The 25,945-nt window shown below is 37.8% G+C and overlaps 1 protein-coding gene across 2 annotated transcripts in view; it reads right to left on the bottom strand.

The window, feature by feature from the left end:
* Positions 1 to 25,945, bottom strand: part of LOC150087026 (tubulin polyglutamylase complex subunit 2) — a 153,507-nt gene that overhangs the window by 40,832 nt on the left and 86,730 nt on the right. For both annotated transcript variants that reach the window (XM_090371756.1, XM_090371755.1), the window contains exon 6: positions 7,958 to 8,139. In XM_090371756.1, the coding sequence (XP_090227882.1) occupies positions 7,958 to 8,139 (182 nt within the window). The remainder of the gene's footprint in view (positions 1 to 7,957; positions 8,140 to 25,945) is intronic.

Below are 25,945 nucleotides of genomic sequence, written 5' to 3'. Positions count from 1 at the left end.
GCTTACTGCTATTTTAAAAGTTAAAAAACATTGTCACATATTATTAAACTGCCCAGTGTACTGTAAATAAAGCAGTAAGCATACAATATCCTCTCTTATTTAGAAGCTCATGAAACCAAAACCTACAGGGATGTTTGTTTGTTTGTTATTTGGTTTTTAGGAGCATTAGCAACTAAGGCCATATTGCTCCGGGATATGCGGTGGTCATTCCCTGACCTTTCCGCATCCTCCGTATTTGGTGGTGACGGGCTCGAACCCCGGTCTAATCAAGAAGCATGTGCTACGCACTGCTGCTCCTTCCCACCTGGCTACGGAGGCGCCCCTACAGGGATAGGTGATAACATGATACTGCTTTTACTAATGCTATATATTTACATGAGAATCTTTGATTATTTAACTGAGCCATTCCTTGTTGCCTGTTTCGTACTGCAGTATCATACTAAACAAATAAAAGTAGTTAACTTTTCAAGAACTTGATAGTGATAGAGGCATGATGCAAGAAAGCAAGCATATGAGCTTATGTAGCATCAGCCAAAAAAAAAAACAATTTCACACAACCATTCCCTCTAAGTTTGTCCAGTTCCTCCTTGAATTTATTTAAGCTATCAACTTCCACAACGACAGATGGAAGTTTCTTCCAGCAATTAACCACCTGCTGGCAAAATAAGCAAATTTCCACACATCTATTCTACAACTGTCTTTCTGCAATTTGAATTTATGCCCCCTCAGGGGGCATAAATTCATAATCTGAGCAAGTGGAAGAATCCCATCAGAATTCAGCATGCTCAACCCATTCAAGGCCTTATACACCTCAATCAGATCACCTCACAGGTGGCGCCTCCATAGCCAGATGGGCAGGAGCAGCAGGAACGAAGGGGACCCCTTCATATTGTGATCACTGCCTCCTAGTGGTTCTTTTATCTGCAGATTCCAAATGCATGAAGAATCATTGCTGATAATAAGATCCAGAATATTGCTATCTCTTATTGCCTCTCTAACAGTCTACTGTAAAAAACAGTCACCCAATAAATCCACAAAAGTCTTGCTAGTGTATGAGTGACCAAGGCCCAAGTTCCAGTCAATATTTGGAAAGTTAAAATTTCCCATTATAAAACATTCTGATTTACTGGCTCACTCTCTTTCTCTGTACAGTTGTTTGTTGTACTCATCACAGTCATTTGGCCCTAACACTCCTACTCTCATTTTTATTTTCCCAGTGTTTATGTTGCTTCAAATTGATTCAACATTGCACAGGCCACCCAAATCAACTGGATGCACTGCTTTAGATGTTACAAGCTTCTTAACAAGAGCATACACCTCTCCTGTCCTTTCTATACACATTGTACTCCCCATATTTAAATTCTGCATGCCTTATATCTGAGTGACACCAGATCTCTGATATCTCCACAATGTCTCTATTTGATGACTCGATCAGCTTCAAAAATGTATTTACTATGCTCTTATCATTGGTGTATGCACAAATACAAGGTGATTCAGGAGGAATAGTAAATATTTTTGGAGGTTATAGTATCGATTATTCTGAGTAAAAAAGTTCATATAAATGTCTCCAATTCTCAATGGATATGGAAATACAGCTGTTTGAAAATGGCGTGCATAAAGAAATTATGAGAGGTATTAAAGAACGATAAATGATTTATTGTTTCTATTTATTGACTTTTTAATGATACAAAACACAAATAATTGAAAAATATTTTACAGTTAACAATAAATGTTCGAAAATCCCACTGCCAACCTCAATATAGTTTGCAACTCTTGTGGTAATATGAAGTGTTGTTCTTCTGAGGTCGTCTTGGCATTCCTTTATGAGGACAGCCATATCCAAAATGCGAGTGAGCAACTAGTCTCTTGTATACTGCTCTTTTCATCCATCCCAACAAACAAAAATCTAATGGTGTAAGGTCTGGAGACCTTGGTGGCCAATGAACGGGACCACTGCGGCCAATCCATCGTTCAGGGAAAGTTTGATTTAGATATTGTATCGCCAGATGGGTATAACGTGCAGGAGCTCTGTCATGCTGAAAATATATACCAATCCTTAGAGCCAAGGGAACATCCTCCAATAGTAGTGGAAGTTCGTTTTGCAGAATTTCTGCAAAGCAATTTACTTTGCAGAAATTCTAGGTAAATGGGCCCTATAAGAAAGTTTTGTAACGCAACAGGCCCAATAAACTGATTGTCAATGACACCACACCACTGTTTACAGAGAAGCGATGTTGAAAATTTGTTTGTACAGTGGCATATGGATTTTTGTCTGACCACCTATGAGAGTTACGGGCGAAAGTAGCTTCACTGCTGAACAGTATTAATGGAATTAATCGGCAATTAGCATTTACCCAACTACAAAATTCCAAATGCTGGGCATCATCTCCTGGTTGAAGATTGTGAAATGGATACAAGCCGTGCTCACGTAATGTTTGCCATACTCTTGTCTGTGGAATACTGATAAGTATAGAAATTCTTCATGTGCCAATAGTAGGACTACATTCTACCAACTAAAGAATGTGTTCTATTTCATCCACATTTTGTTCATTTGCATGTTCAGAAGAAATATGAGCGCTGGGAACCGTACGTCTCGCAGTTTGGTGTAAACACTAATAAACGCCCTCGAATCTGGTATTCTGCAGTTAGGTATTCTGTTTCTTGTGGAGAACACCGTCAACGGTATTCTCCACAAGCAGCAGAGAATATTTCCACCACAAAAACTGTAGCCAAACACCATATCAGCATATTCAGCATGTGCAAAGATGTGCAACATCTTAACAACACTTCTAACACCAAACAGTGTCAGGTTATAACTGCTTCTTGGACACATCTGATTCAGGGAGCTGTGCATGGCAGTTTCAAACAGCTGTATCTCTGTATCCATTGAGAATTGGACACATGTTTATATGAACTTTTTTACTCAGAATAATCGATATTATAACCTTCCACAATTTACTATTCCTCCTGAATCACCCTGTACACATGCACCTGTTCTTACTCTTAGTTACTCTAGCATAGCTCATGTATTTCTTTGTTCCAAAGTAAACATCAGCAGCTCTTGAATTTCTCAGCCTTGTTTTTTTGGGCTGCTGCATGTTCCAATAGAAGCAGTGCAAGAATCACTTTCATCTCTGCCTGCAGCTAATATTTATCTATTAGTCTGTGTATGCAGCATAGTTCTATTAGTCTCAAGCAGTTTTCCAGCCCAACTTACCCTGCCTTGATATCAGCAAATATTCTTGCACACTTTCTATTTAAGTGTATCCCATCCATGTAGAAGCAGTCTCTCCTGTTAATAATCACGGACCACGATGAGAAAAATTCGGAGCCTTACACAATCTCTCCAGAGCCAAATTGATTGAACAGCCTCTTATCACATACTCCCACTTATCATGTCTGGGCAGAATTGCAGATACTTTCAAATTTAACTCTAATTTGCGACTTTTTCTCAACGTTGCTCCTTACTCATTAAGTAAGTCCTAAAATCTCTTACTCTTAATGTCATTTGTATCAACATATACAACAATATAGCCTTTGGTGCCCTTAAAAGATATCTGTTCTACAACCTTAGCATTTACCCAACTACAAAATTTTTTTGCCTCTGGAAGACATATACTGGTCCTATTATACCTATCCTTTTTGTATAATATATTTTCCATTTCCCAACAATACACTCACCAATGATATCTACCTCCTGTGGGACCAGTAAATTTTGCTTTGGGAGTTGTTGCAGTGTTGGCTGATGCTCAAGTGTAAGTGCTGGCATTGAGGTGGGCAGATGAGAGCTTGATAGGCCTCCAATTTAATTCCTTCAAGGGTATCGACCTCGCTATTCAAACTCTCATAAACACCCATCAGAAAGCTGAGTTTATGCATAATATTCTCACATCTCTTTACATCGAAACAAACACAAAGGCATCCCCTTTGGCTGTGTTGTGTCCTATTAAGAAATAAGACATAACAGATATATCCAGAAACACAAAATTCCAGAAACATCAAACAAGTAGTACTTTTTGTCTTTGAGCCCTTCTATTCACTGTTTTGCCAGAATATATTCAAATTCAATTTAAAAAGAAAAGCATTTGTACAGCAGTCTTCCAATTTCGAAGACTGCTGTACAAATTGGAGCAGTACGGTATTAAGAGAAAGTTGCTACAATGGATAAAAGGGTGGTTGAGTGAGAGAAGATAGAGTGGTAATCAATGGACACTGCTCTTCGTGGACTAATGTTATTAGTGGAGTCCCCCAGGGTTCGGCATTGGGCCCACTGTTGTTTTGTACATTTATCAGTGATATTGATGAAGGTATATCAGGCTTAATGTTGAAGTTTGCAGATGATACAAAGGTTGGCAGGGTTGTTAATGACAGTAATGGCAGTGTGCTACTGCAACAGGATCTAGAAAATTTAAGCAGATGGGCTGAGAAGGGGCAACTGAAGTTTAATTGACAAATGTAAATTATTGCATATGGGTAGAAATAACCCCAGAGAAATGTACCAACTGTGTGGTACTACACTTAGGGTGGTAGAAAATGAAATAGATCTGGGAGTAATTGTGCAGTCAGATATGAAGTTTTCTGAACAATGCAGACAGGCTGCCAGAGCAGGTCATGGGGTAATTGTCATGAATATACATGAATTTTGCCAGTAGGGAAAAAGAGGTGATTATCCCTTTGTGTAAGGCAATGGTCAGGCCATGCCTTGAGCACTGTGTAAAGGTCTGGAGGCCTCATTTTAGGAAGGATGTAGAGTTTCTTGAGCATGTACAGAGAAGGGCAACAAGATTGGTGAGGGGAACGAAGGGGGTCTCCGCTTACCAAGAAAGGCTTAAATTCTGCAAACTGCAGCTTCTGGAAACTAGGCACCTTTGAGGTCATCTGATTGAGGTGTATAAGGCCTTGAATGGGTTGAGCACACTGAATTCTGATGGGATTCTTCTGCTTGCTCAGATTATAAACCTGAGGGGGCATAAATTCAAATTGAGGAAAGATAGTTGTAGAATAGATGTGTGGAAATTTGCCTTTAGTGAGCAGGTGGTTAATTGCTGGAACAAACTTCCATCTGTCATTGTGGAAGTTGACAGCTTAAATAAATTCAAGGAGGAACTGGACAAACTTTTAGAAGGAATGGATGTGTGAAATTGGTGTTTTTTTTGTTTTTTTTTGGCTGATGTTACATACACTTGCTTTCTTGCATCATATGCCTGCATTACTACTACACTAAACTAATACAATTAAATGTAACAATAAAACTAATGCAACCTATGTAATAAATAGGTTGGCATTATCTAGTTTATGTTATATAAATTACACTATTTCTTACACTTGTTAAGTTAATTAATAAAATTATCTATTAATGCCATCCTATTTATTACAATAAATAGCTACAATTCCCTTATCACGCACTACAGTACAAGTTATGTGGTAACTTACAAAATCTCTAGCTAAATTCAAAAATAAATTAAAAAATGTGAGTAGGACTATAAAGCTATTTATATAATACAATTTAATATGCTAATTTGGTCAATAAAATGGCAAAATTTTTCAAAAACTTATCTGTTCCCAGGAGCTCAAAATTCTTTGAATTTGCAGTTCATACTCTCCTTAGTATAGTGTACTAGCCTAACACTAAAAAGAATGATTAAAAATAGATGTGAAAAGGTTTAGTATTAGTAGTGGCAAATGATGTATAGAAGCAGGTTTATGTAGTATCAGACACAAAAATAACATTTTTCTGTCCTCTCTAATAACTTGTGTAATTCTTCAGTAAATTCTTTTAAACTTTCCACTCCACAATGCCAAATGGAAGTTGTTCCAACAATCAATTACTCTCTGGCTGAAAGATGCCAAATGGAAGTTGTTCCAACAATCGATTACTCTCCGGCTGAAAGAAATTTTTTCGGTAACTGTTTATCTTTAATTGCATAATTTTGACATAACTGTAATTCTTTTCAAGACAGGACTCAATTTTAAGGATTTTACAATCTTTATAAAATATTTCCTCATAAATAAATAAATGAAAAAAAAAAGAAAGAATAAAATAAAAAATTGGAAGAGAGAAATAATAATATACACCTGGTAATGCATTGAAGTTTTCATGATGAATTTTGATTTAGCACCTCTTGGTAACTCACAAAACTTATCAAAAGAAACTTCCCATCAGAAATTTTGTGTAAATTATTAAAACAACTGAAACGGTTTATATAACAGCAATGTAACTGTTTGGTTCTATAAGCTGTTGGCATTCTGAGCAGTTGACATTTTTAAAAGTCATCATTTTGAATAGCTGTCATTTCTATTTGCTCTTCTGATCCTCCTCGCATTTTAAACCTGTCAGCATTCAGAACTGCTGGTATTTTTTGTTTCAAAAATATACCTACATCCTTGAACTCGAGAAAATCTTAAGCACTTGCTATGCTACTACATCAATTATGTGAAACATCACTCAAAATAAAAGTGGAATGAATGAAGAAAGGGAGGCAAAGAAAACTTTTCTTTGTAGCCCAATAAGCACATTGGCCTCCAATAAATAAAATGGTAGTGCTACATCAGGCAAAGAAAATTATTTACCATTTAGTAATTTGGAAACTGACTGGTAGCACATCGAAGAGATATTTTAAAACAAATGAGAAATGGGAACAGTAATGAGACAAGGCTTGCTAAAGGATAATTTGCATAAATTAAAGACAAACTGTAAAATGTGACTGGTGGTAACAAACGAAACTAGTAAATTACTTCAAAAATAATAAACAGAAGTGCCCTGCAGAGTTCCACAGGGCACTTCCTGTGATAGGAGCAGACACTTTCTAATTTTCTGTCCTTTCTTTTTAATTTTCAGTTGTTAACATATGTTGTTATTACATGACAAATTAAATTTAAATTAATCACTTTTCTTTCATGTGAACACATTGCTGATACTACAGCTAGTATTATTTTCCAGGAACTATTGTTCTCTATGTGCAACAAAAAAAAAAAAAAAAAAAATTCCACTTAATTAACAACTGAAATTAAAAAGAAAGAACTGAAATTAGAAAATGCCTACCCCAATTACCCTGCATAATTCTGCTGTGATGGTGCTACTGCTGCCTGTATTCAAGCAAGAAGGCTTAAATACAGGCAGCAGTAGTAGTAGGTGTTTGCATGCAGACACCTCTCAAAAGGAAATAAAATCAGAAAAAACAGGAAAACAAGGGAATCTCAGGCATGATCTCATTAGGAAGAACCTATATCAAAAAATTTACATTTTGTAGCTTCATTTTCATATGTTATATATAAAGGGCCCCAGTATTTAAACTTGTTTGCTTTAGTTTGCTCTTTCGTAACCTCATATACAGGTGCCAGTGAACGCTTGATCAATTTTCAACAGTTCACCATGGAAATATGACTTTTTTGAAGATCCACAGGAGAGGGTGTTCTTTAGGGAATACTTATATAATTATAAGTATTCCCTAATGAAATCACACCTGTCGTACCGTGTTTTTCTTTTTCTCATTTTATTTTATTATTTTCCATTTGAGGGATGTCTGTGCTTGCCCGTGGACATTTGTCACAGCCTTCTTGTTTAAATACAGGTAGCAGCACCGTTACAGCAGAGTTCCACAGGGCACTTCCTGTGATAGGAGCAGACACTTTCTAATTTTCTTTTTTCTTTTTAATTTTCAGTTAACTGAAATTTTTTTTACTTTTTTGTTTGCAGATAGGTAAGCATAGTTCCTGATAAATATAATACTTTGCTGTATGTTTCCTCATTGTGTTCATGTTGTAGAAGAAGTAATTAATTTAAATTTAAAACTAGTAGAATGAAAAATATAAAAGATATAAAACACCAAATGAAGGTAGATTACTTCTGGAGGCATTATTAAAGGAAGAAAATAACTTATGTTAAGTGGATGTGCTTTTACTTAAACTTTACTAAAAACATCTACCACAATAGATTTTAAATACTATTTCAAAATACCTTGGTTCTTGGAGGGGCTCCCATTGGTGTATAAATGTACTGCCAGTGTGAAATGCCAAGATGTGCCAAAGCTAGTCGAAAATATGAAGCAAAATTTGGAGCTAAATAATGCCACTCCAATGATCTATCAAGAAACCAAATAGCTGGATTCAATTCAATAACTTGAATTCTTTTCTCAATATCTATAAAAAATAAATATACTTGAATAACAGTTGTAACAATATATCATAAAACTTTTTGCATATAATTACATCATATGCAAAAATATATAAAAAATATATATATAACCAGATATATGGCAAGTTTGGATTCAGAAAAATGACTACAGATTGGAAAAGAGCAAATGTCTGTTCTCTCCAATTCAAAGGAGAGAAAGATATTTGCACTTCTCAAAGTAGTTCAAAGAGTGAGATGTGGAGCAACTACAGATACGTTTAATTTTGTGATAGGGTAAATTGTGTAGTCCCTACTTAAGGATATATTGTAGGATCATCTGACAGGAATAGAATTATAAGGGAATCGCAACAGGGCTTTGTCAAAGGGAGGTTCTGTTTGACTACATTAATCTTGTGATATTTAAAATCTTTTGTTTATGTAGGACTTATATCACATAATCCATAATATTAATTGATGTTTATAAAAGTTTTTGATAAAGTCCCACATGAAAAACTACTATATAAAATGGCACTAGCAGTTAAGTCAGTGATGTGGCTTAAATGTCACTGCAGAAAAGGAACAGTTAAGTCACATCAGTCAACAAACATAGGATTACTAAGCATAGCCTCTCTTGACTTGCCTGGACTTGATGACTACTATTTGTTTGTTATTTGGTTTTTAGGAGCATTAGCAACTAAGGCCATATTGCTCTGGGATATGTGGTGGTCATTCCCTGACTTTTCCGCATCCTCCGTATTTGGTGGTGACAGGCTCGAACCTCGGTCTAATCAAGAAGCGTGTGCTACGCACTTGCTGCTCCTTCCCACCTGGCTATAGAGGCGCTTGATGACTACTACAGTTAAGGAAATTAACGCAACAGCAAAAGAAGACGACAAAAATATATTCCAATCCTGTAGTGTTCATAACTGCTTTTGAGGAGGGGGGACAAAAAAGTAAAAAACGCACCTTTATCAAACTATTTCCCAATTTTTTTTTTTTTTTTTGGAATACACTTAGCCTGAAAAGTTTCTTAGCACACTTTGTCATTGAAAACAGAGCCATACAATTTTCAGTTTATCACAACAAAAAATATCAAAATTGAAACACGACTACATTAAATCATGTTTTAATTGAATATATATTTTCATTTATTCTCCAACTTTCTGTCCCCATTCCTACAAACATTTCAGTAAAGTGTTTATAAAATTATTTTGGCATTGAAGGAAAGAATACAGACATGGAACTTTTTGAAAGCTTAAAAAATAAGTATTTCTCTACTAAGAGAGTATTACAGGGTTCTTAATAAGTGGTGAAAGGGCTGTTGAATATAGTAGATGTGGAATTTCTTCCCAAGCTCCTCAATTTTGGCACACATGATCTGAGCAGTATGAGGATGCATGTTGTCCTGAGAAACTGTTGCAGCTGGTCAAAGAAGGAAATTTCTCTTTCAGCAATTGTGCTACAACAATTCAAAATAAATTGCACCCTGAATATCCCACCAAACACAGCAAACCCTTCCTGGAGTGAGGACCACCTCTTGGCTGTAGTGTAGCAGATTCTCTAGAACCAGCTCACTATTGATTACACCTAGCATTGTGATAAAGCATGTATTTCTCAGCCCTAGTAATGAGTAAATTCAAAATAGTGCATGATGTTCATGAGAGAATACAATGAAGTATGTGTATTTACATAATCACTAAGACCGTTTGGTGACACAGCATATATGACACTCAATTTCCAAGTTTTGACACTTTTCCCAGCTGCTGAAAGTGTGTGGGGAGGGGAGATCTGCTTTGGACTACTAAGTATTGCTGATTTGCCCTTTGGGCTACCAAGGGCTACATTTTCAATTACGCTCCCATCTGCCAATATCATTGCAAAAGATTATAATTGGTTTCCAAAAAACAACATAACACCAATCAAGTCAACTGCATGACCTTCTTATCTAGCATTTTGTGACAGTGGCCCCTCATCATATTTCAGAAAACATTTGCTTTCCTGGCTGTTCCCTTTATGCATTTGGGTTCCCATGGAGGCCAGCAACTAAACTTTGCATGTTCCCCCCCCCCCCTTTTTATTCAGAGGAAGGTCAAGGTATGATTGAATTCCACTTAGCCTCCTGGAGGACATTATATGAACCCAAGAGAACTTCCTATTGGCAAATCACTACAGTATACATAACCAATTTTTCTTCAAAAATATTATATTTCCAAGAGGATTTTTAACTCCCAAATAATTTTAAAATTATTCACAGCATTCACACAGTGATCTGCCTCTCAGCCACTAAAGTATTACTGATTTGTCCTTAGTACTAGCAAATGTTATAGCTACGAATCCCATAAATGAGCTACTACAGTAGACTGGCTGGTCAACTGTTTGGTGCTTCCTTGATGCACTGATTACTTCAGTCATAGTATCCAAGTTCATATTTATTACAGAGTGATTCCAAAGACACACACAATCCATAGCATTTTCAGTTTTATTTCAATTATTATTACATATGTTTTATTATATAATTATAATAGAGTTATAATAAGTTATATTTCTTGCAATGGAATAACTGGTGGTAGACTTTGGCTGCGATGATGTTGTTATAAACATAATTATAACAGAGATTGCAATAAATGTTGAAAGTGTTCTCCTTCCCAAATGTAAGCACAAACTCTTTTTACTATGTTTGTGTTTGGTGAGACTTAGTATTTGGATAGTACACATTGAAATTTCTGATTTGATACTGATTTTTAATTCTTCCAATAAGTGAAGGTTGTTAGTGTATACCATTCCTTTTAAGTAGTCTGAAAGAAAAAATCCGAGAATTGTGGATGTTCAATTATGAATACGTGCTGTGTCTGGGATTACATGCTGCTTTGGTTGTAAACAAAATACTATTGGTTAGTAACTGAAAGCTAACATAACAACTGTTGGATTACATCTGAGGATGACTAGTGATGCTACTGTAGCAATTAGAATCAAATTCCATCAAGTTCTCAATACTAAATTACCATTTACAATTTGGGATGCATGAATTTGGAATCACCCTGCAGATATTAACTTCACTGTGTATTATGTACAGGTATATTTACAGGCTGATTTGCTGATTATGTGAGCTGATAAAACTAGAATAACTTATGAGGGAAAGCCCTACTTCCTGTGCTTTAGAATGAGTAATTATAGCCTGCTGAAAATAAGTAATATCCTTATTATAAGTTATTATTAAAAATATGTTTAAAAAAATAATAAATAAAAAATTTTGCTTAGGCTGTTTGCAAAACCAAAATAATCTTTACATTACAAAATTTATCAGGACAATTAATCACAAGAATTTCAAAAGAAAAAAATGTCATGGCACAACCCAAAGATGCAAAGAGAGCGGCACAGTACGGCAATGTACCGTATATAAGGATAGGTATAATGTAACAGTTCAAAATTTTGTTTTTTTGTTTTCATTGACAGTTTTCTATTTTTTAGTATGTTGCCCAGTTTCTGAAACGTGGCCTTGGCCACACCAATCCGTCTTTTGATTTCATTATCTGATCGTCCATCTTGTGTAACTCCCTAGATAATTGCATTTCTCTACTTGTCTTATGATGTTGTTCCCTATTTTCAGTATGCATTTGGGCACAATTTTCTTTTTGCCGAAAACTATGCACTCTGTTTTTTTAATGTTTATTGTTAAGCCTTTTCTTCTACTTTGTTCCACTACTTTGTCTAGAAGTTCCTGTAGTTTTTCTTGTCTCGGCAATGAGAGCAATGTCGTCTGCATATCTGATGTTGTTTACATTCTGTCTGCCAAATGCGAATCCTCCAATTCCATGTGTTCCTCTCATAATTTCCTTGCTGTACAGGTTGAATAGGTCGGGAGAGCAAACACAGCCCTGTCTTACACCCCTCAGAATTCTTATGTTCTCACCCCTGTCTTTTCCAATTCTCAGGCTGGCTGTTTGTTCCCAGTATAAGTTCCTGAGTATTCTTATGTCTTTCCCGTCTATGTCTAAACAATCTAGAATGTTGAAGAGTTCTTCATGTTTCACTCTGTTGAATTCCTTCGTAAGATCAATGAAACACATAAACAGGTCTCTCTGCATTTCAATAGCCCTCTCCGACATTATCCTTATCATGAAGATAGCATTTCTTGTTCCCATATTTTGCATAAATCCACATTGTTCTTCTCCTATCTCCAGCTTTATTTTATTCTTTATCCTCATCAATATTCTTCTTAGAAGAATTTTAGTAATATTACTCATTAAGCTAATGGTGTGATGTAGTTCACAATCAATAGCCCCTGGTTTCTTTGGCAGAGCTATGAATATGGATTTACTAAGATCCTCTGGTATCACTCCACTCTCATATATCTCATTCAACACCTCAGCTATTATCGCAATGCCAAAATCATCCAAAGCCCTTATCATTACTGTCACAATGGCATCTGGTCCAGCCGCCTTATTACTTTTCAATTGGGATACAGCTGCCCTGACTTCCGGTTTCTGTATTTCTGGACCTTTCAGGGTCCTATGGCTTGTTGGTTTTTCCCCACGTTCATCCTGAAAGAGTTCTTTGGCGTATTCTGTCCATAACTTTGCCTTTTTCCATGATTACTGTTCCATCTTTCGCTTTTATACAGTCCAACGCTGGACAGATCTTATGTCCCACCAACTCCTTGATCTTCCTCATTGTAGCTGGCTCTGAGAGTTCGTATTTTTCAATCTCTTGGCACTGCTCATTTAACCATGCTTCTTTTGCCTCTTTGCATTCCCTCTTAATTTCCTTGTCCACCTTCTGATATTCTTTGCTGCGTCTTGGAAAAATCTGTTGCCTTTGCCTCATCAATCTCAGGATTTTGCTCGTCATCCACTGATTTTTACTTTTCCTTTCTTTTTTTGGTCATGGCTTCCTTCAGTGCATGCCATTTGCTGTTTCCTTCATTTGCAAGTATCTCTCATACCTGCCTCTGATCACCTCAGCATATGCATTCCTAATGCCATCATCTTTCTGCAATAGATCAAATTGAAAACATTCCGTTCTCGTGCTTTGTTTCAGTTTTTTCAGCTTAACTAGGAGTTTGGCTACTACTAGTACATGGTCACTTCCACAATCCGCTCCTGGATATGTCTTTGCTTGAAGGATGGCGTTCCTAAAGCGTTTATTTATAGTGATATAGTCTATTTGATTTCTTACATTGTCTCCTGGACTTTTCCATGTCCAGGTGCACCTTGAATGTTCTTTAAATCAAGTGTTGGTAATCACTTGTTGATTTATCTTGCACCACTGTGCCCAGATTTCGCTTCTTTCATTTTGATTTCCCAATCCATATCTTCCTATCACATCTCCATCTGGCTCACTTCCCACTTTTGCATTTAAGTCTCCCATTATGATTATAATTTCCTGAGATTTGCACTGTTTCCTTGCTGTTTCCAGCTGATCATAAAACTTTTCTAGTTCCGCTTCACTACTCTCTGCTGTTGGAGTATACACCTGAATGATGACCATATCAAAAGGTTTTCCTATGAGTTTGACCAGCAGTATTCTGTCCGATAAAGCCCACCAACCTAACACGCTCTCAGACCTTGCCCTATCCAACAAAACCACAACTCCTCTTTCATGTCTATCTCCTCTCAAATAAATCATTCTTTGTTGCCCTGTCTTGAAGTCTCCGCTCTCTTTCCACCTGATCTCACATAACCCAAGTGTGTTAATTTGTAATTGTTCCATTTACTGTTTTACATTATCAAGTTTGCCACATTGGAAAACAGTCCTCACATTCTAAGTAGCCAATTTCAACGCACGTCTGTTTTTCTTTGTTTCTGCTGCTGCTAGTTCTGCTTACAGTTTCTTGTTGATCCGGCACCACCTGCAGTCCACTGTTATCCATACCGACCGAGGCATTTGACAACACCGAGATCCCCTTCACGCTGTTGTCTTCCTTTCTTAAACTGTGCATGACCATGACATTCTTGGCATTTTACAGCAGTGGTTTGCCATTGCCTTCTGCCAGGTGTGTTTACCGAGAACACTGGCGCACTATGGCCATAGTTGCCGATGCACCTAATAAATCTCTAAACCAACAACAACAACAACTGAGAACACCATCTCTCTTCCCAGAAGTTCCTCCACTTGAAACAACCGTTGTCTTCTGAGGTCGTAGCTCATCTGCCTTCTTCCTCAGTTTACTAACTGTGGATTCTGCCATTGGCCATTGCTCGTTATCCCGTGCATGGGAGCCTGTAACAATAGGCAGGGGCCCTGCTAGGTACTGACAGCTGGAGCCAGCTGAGCCCAAGTTTGGTCTGCGTCTGTTTATTGGTTATTCACAGCTGACCTCCATATCTGAAGGTCGTTCCACTATCCGCCACATGTGGATGCACCCAGTAGTAGTATACTCTGCCTTGGGTGATATTAGCATTAGCATTAGTAGAGGCATATGATGCAAGAAAGCAAGCTTATTCAGCATCAGCCAAAAAAAAAAAAAAAAAAAAAAACAACCACTACTCCCATTTCACCCCTCAATTCATTCGAAATACCTGTCCAGCCGAGCCTTAAATTTGTTTAGGCTATCAACTTCAACAACAAGCGATGGAAGTCTATTCCACAAACCAACTGCCCGCTGGCTAAAGGCGAATTTCCGCACATCTATCCGACATCCGTCCTTCCTCAATTTGAATTTATGCCCTCTCAGGTGATTATTCTGAGCAAGAGGAAGAATCCCATCGGCATTGAGCATGCTCAAGCCTTTCAAAGCCTTGTACACCTCTATCAGATCACCTCGGCGATGCCTAGTCTCCAGGCTCTGTAATTTGCAAAACTTAAGCCTTTCTTCGTAAGAGCAACCCTTTGTTCCATTCACTAATCTTGTTGCCCTTCTCTGTACTCATTCCAGCAGCTCTACATCCTTCTTGAAATGAGGCCTCCAGACCTGTATACAGTACTCAAGGTGTGGCCTGACCAATGCCTTATAAAAGGGAATAATCACATCTCTGTCCCTGCTAGAAAAATTCCTGTATATCATTGACAAGACACCATGAGCTACTCTTGCAGCTCGTCTGCACTGCTCAGAGAACTTCATATCTGCCTGCACAATTACCCCCAGGTCCTTTTCATTCTCTACCACTGTCAGCGTAGTACCACAGAGTTGATACGCTGATCTGGGGTTACTGTTTCCCATATGTAGTACTTTACATTTGTCAATGTTAAACTTCATTTGCCACCTCTCAGCCCATCTGCTCAACCTTTCCAGATCCTGATGCAGCAGCATAGTATCAGTAGTGTCCTTAACAACCCTGCCAACCTTTGTATCGTCTGCAAACTTGGACATTAAGCCTGATACACCATCATCAATATCATTTATAAATACAGAAAACAACAATGGACCCAACACTGAACCCTGAGGAACTCCACTAATAACATTAGTCCACGTTGAGCAGTGTCCATTGATTACCACTCTGTCTTCTGCCACTCAACCATCCCTTTATCCATAGCAGCAATTTGCCTCGAATGCCACACTTCTCCAATTTGTGCAGCAGTATCAAAAGCCTTTCTAAGATCCAAATATATCAAAGTTATTCCCTGCATCCAGTTCTTTTGTGACTACATCATAGTATCCAATCAAATTGGTCAGACAAGACCTGCCCTTAACAAACCCATGCTGTGTCTGAGCTATAACTGAATTCTTGTCCAGATGATCCTGCAGTGCTTCTTTAACCAGTGCCTCCATTAATTTTCCTGGAACCGAAGTTAAACTAACAGGTCTATAATTACTTGTGTCAGCCTTTGATCCTCCTTTGTGAATTGGGGTTACATTTGCACATCTCCAGTCCATGGGTACCTCCCCTGAATCCAAAGAAGCTCTCATAATTATGGCTAGGGGTTTGCTTACTTCCTTTGCTGCCTCCTTTAATATAACTGGATAGATCCCATCCACCCCGGGTGCCTTTTTTATGTTTATCCTCAACAATTTCTCCTCCACTTTCCTCTCAGTTATTAGAAAATCATCTAGCTCACTGCCAATGTTTACTTCACCTACGACATTCCCCTTCCTGAATAACTCCTCATGTGTGAATGTAGATGCAAAATACTCGTTTAGATTGTTAGCCACCTGAGCTGGATCCTCAACTGTTGAACCATCAACATCCAGTGGACCAATCTGATTCATCCCTTTCCTTCTTGTGTTTAAATAGGTAAAGAACTCTTTTCTGTTTTTCTTTGCATCCTTTGCCAAGGATTTCTCATAATCTGCCTTTGCCTGCCTAATCTCCTTTGTGACTTGGTTACTGACCAACTTATATCTATCATAGGCTTCCACGTCACCCATTAATTTGTATGTATCCCATGCATTTTTCTTCTCTGCCATATGTCTCATTAGTTCATCTGACAACCATTTAGGCCTGAACCTTGAACAATATTTCTTGGTTGGTATGTAAAGCCTGGTAGCTTCCAAGATTAGTTCCTTGAATGCTTCCCATTTTGAATTTGCTGTTGGTAACATCATCAGTTGGTCCCACTGTATAGAATTTAAATACTGTCTCAGACCATCATAGTCGCCTTTACGAAAGCAAAAACCCTTCCCTTTACCTCTGATGGTAGTTACCTCCTTGAGTAAATCCCACTTCAGCACACTGTGATCACTGCCACCCAGTGGTTCATTTATCTGCAGATTCCTAATGCATGAAGAATCACTACTGATAATCAGATCAAGAGTATTACTCCCTCTAGTTGCCTCCCGAACATGCTGGTGTAGAAAACAATCATCCAATAAATCCACAAAAGCCTTGCTAGTGTGTGAGTGACCAACCCACAAATTCCAGTCAATATCTGGGAAATTAAAATCCCCCATTATAAGACTCTCTGATTTACTGGCCCATTCTATTTCCCTGTACAGTATCTTATTATACTCATCAGAGTCATTAGGCCTATAGCACACTCCTACTCTCAATTTTGATTTACCTATGCTTATGTCACACCAAACTGACTCAACACTGCACTGTCCAGCGATGTCAACTGGCTTCACTTCCTTGGATTTTATGTGTTTTTTAACTAATAGCATAACCCCTCCTCCCTTCCTATCCTGTCTATCCTTTCTGTAGACGTTGTACTCCCCAAATTCCAGTTCTGCATTCCTTATATCTGTGTGACACCACGTCTCTGATATCCCAACAATATCTGCCTTTGATGTTTTGAGTAATACCTCAAATTCATCAAATTTATTTACTAAACTCCTAGCATTAGTGTACACGCAAGTATACATGCACCTGTTTCTATTCTTAGCTACCCTAACACAACCCATGTGTTTACTTGTACCACAATGACTTCCAGCAGTCTCTGAAATATCCTGCATCTTGTTTTTCAGGCTTCTGCTCATTCCAATAGAAGCAGTGCAAGAATCTCTTTCACCTCTGCCAGTGGCTACTGTTAATCCATTAGTCTTTGTCTCCCCCCAAGCTAGCAGTTTTCCGACCCACCTAACACTGCCTCGATAGCATCAGCAAATATTCTTGCACCCTTTCTAATTAAGTGTATCCCATCCCTGTAGAAGCAATCTCTCCTGTTAACAAGTACAGTCCAGGCTGAAAAAAATTCTACCCCTTCAGCCTTGCACAATCTTTCCAGGGCCGAATTGATCGACAAGGCTCTCATCATATACTCCCTCCTATCGTGTCTGGGCAGAATTGCAGACACTTTCAAATTCAACCCTAATTCACGGCTCTTTTTCAACAGTGACCTGTACTTGTTAAGTAATTCCGCTGGTCTCCTACTCTTAATATCATTAGTGCCAACGTGTACAACTATATCACCTTTCGTGCCCTTAAAAGATGATATCTGCTCTACAACGTCATCAACCTTTGCCCCTGGCAGACATACCCTGGTCCTGTTCCACCTATCCTTTTTACAAAGCATGTTCCCCGTTTCCCTGACAATTGAGTCACCAACAACTACTAGTTCCTGTTGGACCAGCGCATTCTGCCTTGGGGGCTGCCTCTGTGTTGCAAGATGACCAAGTCCAAGCTCTGGCGTTGATGTGAGCAGCTGAGAGCTTGATGGGCCCCTCAATTTATTTCCTTCGAGGGCATCCACCCTGTCCTTCAAGGTCTCATATAGGCCCATAACAACGCCGAGTTGTCGCCTAATTTCCTTGCACTCCTTGCATCGTTCACACACAAAGACATCCCCCATGGCAGTATCATATCCCGTTCCCGATTGCTCCGCAAACATCAAGCAAACAGTGCATCTTAAAAGGCTGTGATTCAGAGGGCAACCGCCCCCCTCAGTTCTCCCCTGAGTCACAGCACTCCCATTAGCTTGAGCCTTTTGCTTTGCTGCTCTGGTCAGAGTCATGATTTCGATTTAAATGTCAATAAAATTACAATTTCAGAACAAAATTAAAACCTTAAACTTGTATCTTAACACAGTTATAACGCTATATTTATTTTTCAGTATCGAGTGTTATCTACGAGTTCCCTTTATATAACTTCCGTATCAAGTATGTATTAATTATTTGTTACGTTTGTACTCTAAGTCGTTATATATATATAGTTAAAAGTACAATTTAATTGACAATGAAGTTTAACAAGATTAATAGATGTACTGATTAATTGACAATATTATATTATGCACTATACTATACAAAGCTAATGCTATCGAATTCCGGACATGCTGTATCGCGTTTCAGTAACAAATGTTATCTACGAAATCCCTTTATATAACTTCTGTATCAAGTTATGTATTAATTATTTATTTTTACTAATTATTTATGTTCTGTAACCTAAGTGGTTATATGTATAGTTAAAATTACAATTTAATTGCCAATGAAGTTCGACAAGATTAATAGATTTTACTGATTAATTTTCACGTAACAATGGCGGCCGTTTATGAACGGTAAACACGTGGATTTGATACCCTTTCCGATACTAAGTAATACCTACAAAATCTCTATCTAAGTTATTTTAACTTTAAGTACCGTAAGTAGGAATATAAAGCTACTCTAGAAATAAGTTAATATGTCAATTTAAACTAATAAAGCAGAAAATAAATCAGAAAAAACTTCTCTATTCCAAGAGCGGCAGAAAGGCACGTCCGCACAGGAAACCCTCGTCCTCAGGACGAGGTGGTGCATAGATGAATTGTTTATCTTTTTCAGGAATATTGTTGGAAGTATTGTTTGAGATATTTTCTAAAGTGCTTTTTATTGTTTTTGATAAAAGTTTATAGGTTATCCACAATTACTGAAGATTTGTGTTATGTGGAGGATTTCATCCTTTAGAGCTTGGCCCTTGCAGAGGCAACATGGGCCTCAGTATGAAGCCATTCAGGACACCTGTATTTGTATTTAAGGGATAGTTGGAGGAGAATTGTTCCTGTGTCAGTAGGTTTCAATAAATTTGTGTTATAATGGTGTTGTTGGTTCTGCTTAGTAGGAGGTCAAGAAATGGTAGTTTTTTTTATCTTCTAATTCAATTTTGAATGAGATGTGTGAATGTAGGCTATTGATATGTAAATTAAAGTTGTGTTCCTCAATGTTGTGTGGCCAAACCATAAGGACATTATCTACATATTTAATCCATATTTTAGGTTTAAAGGTAGCTTTTGCTATGGTCTTATTTTCAAAGGAATTCATAAAAATCTCTGACGGGGGGGGGGGGGTGGATTGCCCATGCTTAGACTTTGTTTTTGTTTATATAGGCTATTTTTGAAGCTGAAGTAACCACCAATCGACAATTTTTTGTCAAGAACATCTGAAATATCTAGGGGTTGGTGTGGGAAGGTAGTGTGTACCTGGTCACCTAGTATTTGGTGGATTTTAGTCTCTTCTAATGGGACATTGGTGAACATGTTATGAATGTCAAAGGAGACTAGAAACTCTTCATTACTGATGCAGGTGTTTTCTAGATGGTTGAATAAATGTTGCATGTCTTTTATACTACTTCTATATCTACTTGACTACATATATATGTAATGTTTTTGAATGGTTTGTTCTATTATTAATGTAATAAATAAATAAATTGTTTTTTTTTTAGCATAAAAAATACTATAAAAGTAGTAATTTTTAGGCTGAAAAACTCATTTTTTGATGCTTATTATCTTATTTATCTTTCTACGGTTTGCAGGTAAGGCTGGTGCAATTGTTTTCACAAGCCATTAGGCTACATTTTGCTCCGGATGGTTTCTACCATTAATGTGGGTCTGGTGGGAAAGTTAGCTTTGTATTCTATGATGTTATTGAATAATGTTGGGTGCTCAGGATTTGATGGAAGAAGTTGTTTGTAGGTGGTGTCATTAATTTTGTTTTGTGTGCATAAGTTTCAATTTTGTTTTTATCTTTTTAGCTATGGAATTGGTAGGATCTTTGTTGATTTTATATATGTTTTTGTCTCCTAATAGGGATAGAATTTTATTGTTATAAACACTAATTATTATAAAAATAAAATCCTATCTTTGGATAAGACATTGAGAGGAACAGGCCTGGTGACCCAGGATTTGTCATCAGTTGTTGCTGTTGTTATTTGTTTGATTTATTGGTGCAACGGCTGCTAAGGCCATGATGCACCTATTACAGTACAGATTTGGCCCAACAAACAGGTGGATTCAGATAAGATAAGTATTTGTTTATCATTTTCAGGAAAGTGAAAAGATCATTGTCCCATCAGTCTTACAGAATATGCTGTAATGTTAGTTAGCTATAATGGGCATTGAATCTTTATTCTGTGGTATGAGATTGGCATTCTTGGCAGCAAAGTCTGCTTGTCCATTTCTTGTAATTCTAGCATGCCAAGATATCCAATAGAAGATTATTTTTTTGTATGAAGTTAAGTCTGTTTGTATTGTAAGCTCAGGCTTACTAGTAATGAAAAAAAAAAAATAAATAATAAATTTATTATACTTATAAAATATTGAATACTATTCCTGAATATAGTTTAGCTATATTCAGCAATCATTTAATTAAATACGCCAACAATTTGAATAAAATAGAAACCGGTAATTAATCAATTAAGAAGGTGTGTAAAGGCAAGGAGAAATTCCCAGAAAAGAAAGAGAACTTTGACCCAGAGTAGGTCAAGAAGACCATTTTCCTCAAAAAAGGATTAGAGAAAAATAAGGGGAAAGAAAAAAAGGGAATGGTATAGAGATATATAAGAAAAAGGGCGCGAATTTGAGGTATTGTTTTGCCTTTTTCGTTGTGTAGAGGTGTCGGGTGGTATGTAGAGGAGGAGTTGTGTACAGAGCTGTATGTATGTGTGGAAGTTTTTGTAGAATAATAGCATAAAATGTGAGGAAGGGAAAACCGCTACTTGGGAAATAAAGCCAAATGTTGCTGGAGAAAAGGTTTTCGAGGAAAAGGAACATGAAATAGGATCCTATAACATCAGAGGTGAGCACTGGGCCTTTAGTAATCCAGGACAGATTAATTTTTAGCAAGTTCATCAGGAAAGTAAGTTACCAATTTTCCTTTATAATGTTCCCTGCTCTAAATTTATTTGGATGAGAAAGATTTAGTATCAACTAAAACTCCTTGAAGATATTCAGTGTTCCTGAGAAGTAACGTGTTTCATGAGACTATTGTAAAGGATAAAATATTAACTCTTTAGAGAAAGGTGTTTAATATTGAGATTGTAGGTGTTTTTCCTGGAGATGGGATATGTAGTTTGAATTGTATTTGGTGTGTACAAGTAAATTTTAATAACTGTGAATATCCCCCTTGCAAAGTGTAGAGGTAGAAATGTTCATGTTACTCAGGGAGACTGTATTTTATGTGTGTTAACTGATGAGAATTTTGTCTTATAAGGTACTTAGTATCGGTAAGGGTATCAAATCCACATGTTACAAGCTGCAGCTCCGCTGAACAAGAAGTTTTTTAGCCATATTTAACCGCTTTATTGACCAATTGTTATATTGAATTATTTTCTATAAGTAGCTTATACACCTAGTCAGAAGCCTTAGTTTATTCTGAATTGAGACAGCGAGATTTGGAAGTTAATTAATACTTAAGTGTCCGTAGATTTACCGTTCGTAACTTGCCGCCATTGTTATACGATACGTTATATCCCGAACTAGATAGCGTAAGCTTAGTATAGTATAGTATATAATATAATATTGTCAATTAATCAGTAAAATCTATTAATCTAGTTAAACTTTGATGAATTTGAGGTATTGCTCAAAACATCAAAGGCAGATATTGTTGGGATATCAGAGACGTGATGTCACACAGATATAAGGAATGCAGAACTGGAATTTGGGGAGTACAACGTCTACAGAAAGGATAGACTGGATAGGAAGGGAGGAGGGGTTATGCTATTAGTTAAGAAATACATAAAATCCAAGGAAGTGAAGCCAGTGGACATCGCTGGACAGTGCAGTGTCGAGTCAGTTTGGTGTGATATAAGCATTGGGAGATCAAAATTGAGAGTAGGAGTGTGCTATAGGCCTAATGACTCTGATGAGTATAATAAGAAACTGTACAGGGAAATAGAGTGGGCCAGTAAATCAGAGAGTCTTATAATGGGAGATTTTAATTTCCCAGATATTGACTGGAATTTGGGGGCTGGTCACTCACACACTAGCAAGGCTTTTCTGGATTTATTGGATGATTGTTTTCTACATCAGCATGTTCCGGAGGCAACTAGAGGGAGGAATACTCTTGATTTGATTATCAGCAGTGATTCTTCATGCATTAAGAATCTGCAGATAAATGACCCACTAGGTGGCAGTGATCACAGTGTGCTGAAGTGGGATTTACTCAAAGAGGTAACTACCATTAGGGGTAAAGGGAAGGGCTATTGCTTTCGTAAAGGAGACTACGATGGACTGAGACAGTATTTAAATTCTATACAGTGGGACCAACTGATGATGTTACCAACAGCAAATGCAAAATGGGAAGCATTCAAAGAACTTATCTTGGAAGCTACTAGGCTTTACATACCAACTAAGAAATATTGTTCAAGGTTTAGGCCTAAATGGATGTCAGATGAACTGATGAGGCATATGGCAGAGAAGAAACATGCATGGGATACTTACAAATTAACACATGACACAGAAGCCTATGATAGATACAAGTTGATCTGTAACCAAGTTACAAAGGAGGTTAGGCAGGCGAAGGCAGATTACGAGAAATCTTTGGCAAGGGATGCAAAGAAAAACAGCAAAGAGTTCTTTACTTATGTAAATTCTAGAAGGAAGGGGATGAATCAGATTGGTCCACTTAATATCGATGGGTCAACTGTTGATAATCCTGCTCAGGTAGCTAACAAACTAAATGAATATTTTGCATAGACATTCACACATGAGGAGTTATTTAGTGAGGGGAAAGCCAGAGGTGTATTCAACTCTAGCAGTAAGCTAGAGAATCTTGTAATAACTGAGAGTAAAGTGGAGGAGAAATTGTTGAAGATAAACACAAGAAAGGCACCTGGGGTGGATGGGATCTATCCAGTTATATTAAAGGAGGCAGCAGAGGAAGTAAGCAAACCCTTAGCCATAATTATGAGAGCTTCCTTGGACTCAGGGGAGGTACCCACAGACTGGAGATGTGCAAATGTGACCCCAATTCACAAAGGAGGATCAAAGGCTGACACAAGTAATTATAGACCTGTGAGTTTAACTTCTGTTCCAGGAAAATTAATGGAGGCACTAGTTAAAGAAGCATTGCAGGATCATTTAGACAAGACTTCAGTTATAGCTCGGACACAGCATAGTTTTGTTAAGGGGAAGTCTTGCCTGACCAATTTGATTGGATGCTATGATGCAGTCACAAAGGAACTGGATGCAGGGAATAACTTTGATATTATATACTTGGATCTTAGATACTGTTGATACTGTTGCACATGATACTGAGCCTTTGAAAATGTTGCACATGGAAGACTGCTGCACAAATTGGAGCAGTGTGACATTGGAGGCAAATTGCTGCTGTGGATAAAGGGGTGGCTGAGGGAGAGAAGACAGAGAGTGGTAATCAATGGACACTGCTCGTCGTGGACTAATGTTATTAGTGGAGTCCCTCAGGGCTCAGTGTTGGGTCCATTATTGTTTTCTGTATTCATAAATGATATTGATGATGGTATATCAAGCTAAATGTCGAAGTTTGCAGACGATACAAAGGTAGGCAGGGTTGTCAAGGAAACTACTGACACTATGCTGCTGCAACAGGATCTGGAAAGGTTGAGCAGATGGGCTGAGAGGTGGCAAATGAAGTTTAACATTGACAAATGTAAAGTACTACACATGGAAAACAGTAACCCCAGATCAACGTATCAACTCTGTGGTACTACACTGACAGTGGTAGAGAATGAAAGGGACCTGGGGGTGGTTGTGCAGGAAGATATGAAGTTCTCTGAGCAGTGAAGATGGGCTGCAAGAGTAGCTCATGGTGTATTGTCAATGATATATAGGAATTTTTCAAGCAGGGATAAGGAGGTGATTATTCCCTTGTATAAGGCAATGGTCAGGCCACACCTAGAGTACTAGAGTACACCTAGAGTATACAGGTCTGGAGGCCTCATTTTAAGAAGGATGTAGAGCTGCTGGAACAAGTACAGAGAAGGGCAACAAGATTAGTGAATGGAACAATTTGGTGCTCTTACGAAGAACGGCTTAAGTGTTGCAAATTACAGTGTCTGGAGACTAGGCACCAGCGAGGTGATCTGATAGAGGTGTAAAAAGCCTTGAATGGTTTGAGCATGCTCAATGCTGATGGGATTCTTCCTCTAGCTCAGAATAATCACCTGAGAGGGCATAAATTCAAATTGAGGAAAGACAGATATAGGATAGACGTGCGGAAATTTGCCTTTAGCCAGCGGGTGGTTGGTTGGTGGAACAGACTTCCATCCCTTGTCGTGGAAGTTGATAGCCTAAATAAGTTTAAGGCTCAGCTGGACAGGTATTTTGAACAAACAGAGGGGTGAAGTGGAAGTGGTTTTTTTTTTTTTTTTTTGGCTGATGCTGCATAAGCTTGCTTTCTTGCATCAAATGCTAATGCTAACTTCATTGTCAATTAAATTGTACTTTTTAACTAAATACATATAACGACTTAGATTACAAATGTAACATAATTAATTAATATATAACTTGATACGGATGTTATATAAACGGAACTCGTAGATAATACTCAATACTGAAAAATATATATAGCGTTATAACTGTGTTGGGGTACAAGTTTAGGATTATAAATTTGTACTGAAATTGAAATTTTATTGAAATTAAATTGAAATCATGACTCAGACCAGAGCAGCAAAGCAAAAGACTCAAGCTAACGGGAGTGCTGTGGCTGAGGGGAGAACTGAGTGGGGCAGTTGCCCTCTGAATCACAGCCTTTTAAAATGCACTGCTTGCTTGATGTTTGTGGAGCAATTGGGTATGGGACATGATATTGCCATGGGGGATGTCTTTGTGTGTGCGCGATGCAAGGAGTGTAACGACCAGAGCTTGCACTTGGTCAACACACAACACAGCGGCAACCCCCAAGGCAGAATGCGCTGGTTCCACAGGAACTAGTAGTTGTTGGTGACTCTATTGTCAGGGAAACGGGGAACATGCTTTGTAAAAAGGATAGGTGGAACAGGACCAGGGTATGTCTGCCATGGGCAAAGGTTGATGACATTGTAGAGCGGATATCATCTTTTAAGGGCACAAAAGGTGATATAGTTGTACACATTGGCACTAATGATATTAAGAGTAGGAGACCAGCAGAATTACTTAACAAGTACAGGTCACTGTTGAAAAAAAGCCGTTAATTAGGGTTGAATTTGAAAGTATCTGCAATTCTGCCCAGACAACATAGGAGGGAGTATATGATGAGAGCCTTGTCGATCAATTCGGCCCTGGAAAAATTGTACAAGGTTCAAGGGGTAGAAT

Source organism: Mastigoproctus giganteus, chromosome 4, assembly GCF_048544385.1.
Source record: "Mastigoproctus giganteus isolate SK-2022 chromosome 4, ASM4854438v1, whole genome shotgun sequence".
Classification (NCBI taxonomy): Eukaryota; Metazoa; Arthropoda; class Arachnida; order Uropygi; family Thelyphonidae; genus Mastigoproctus; species Mastigoproctus giganteus.
Note: the sequence above shows the minus strand (reverse complement) of the source record. Positions and strands in the feature narration are given on the sequence as shown.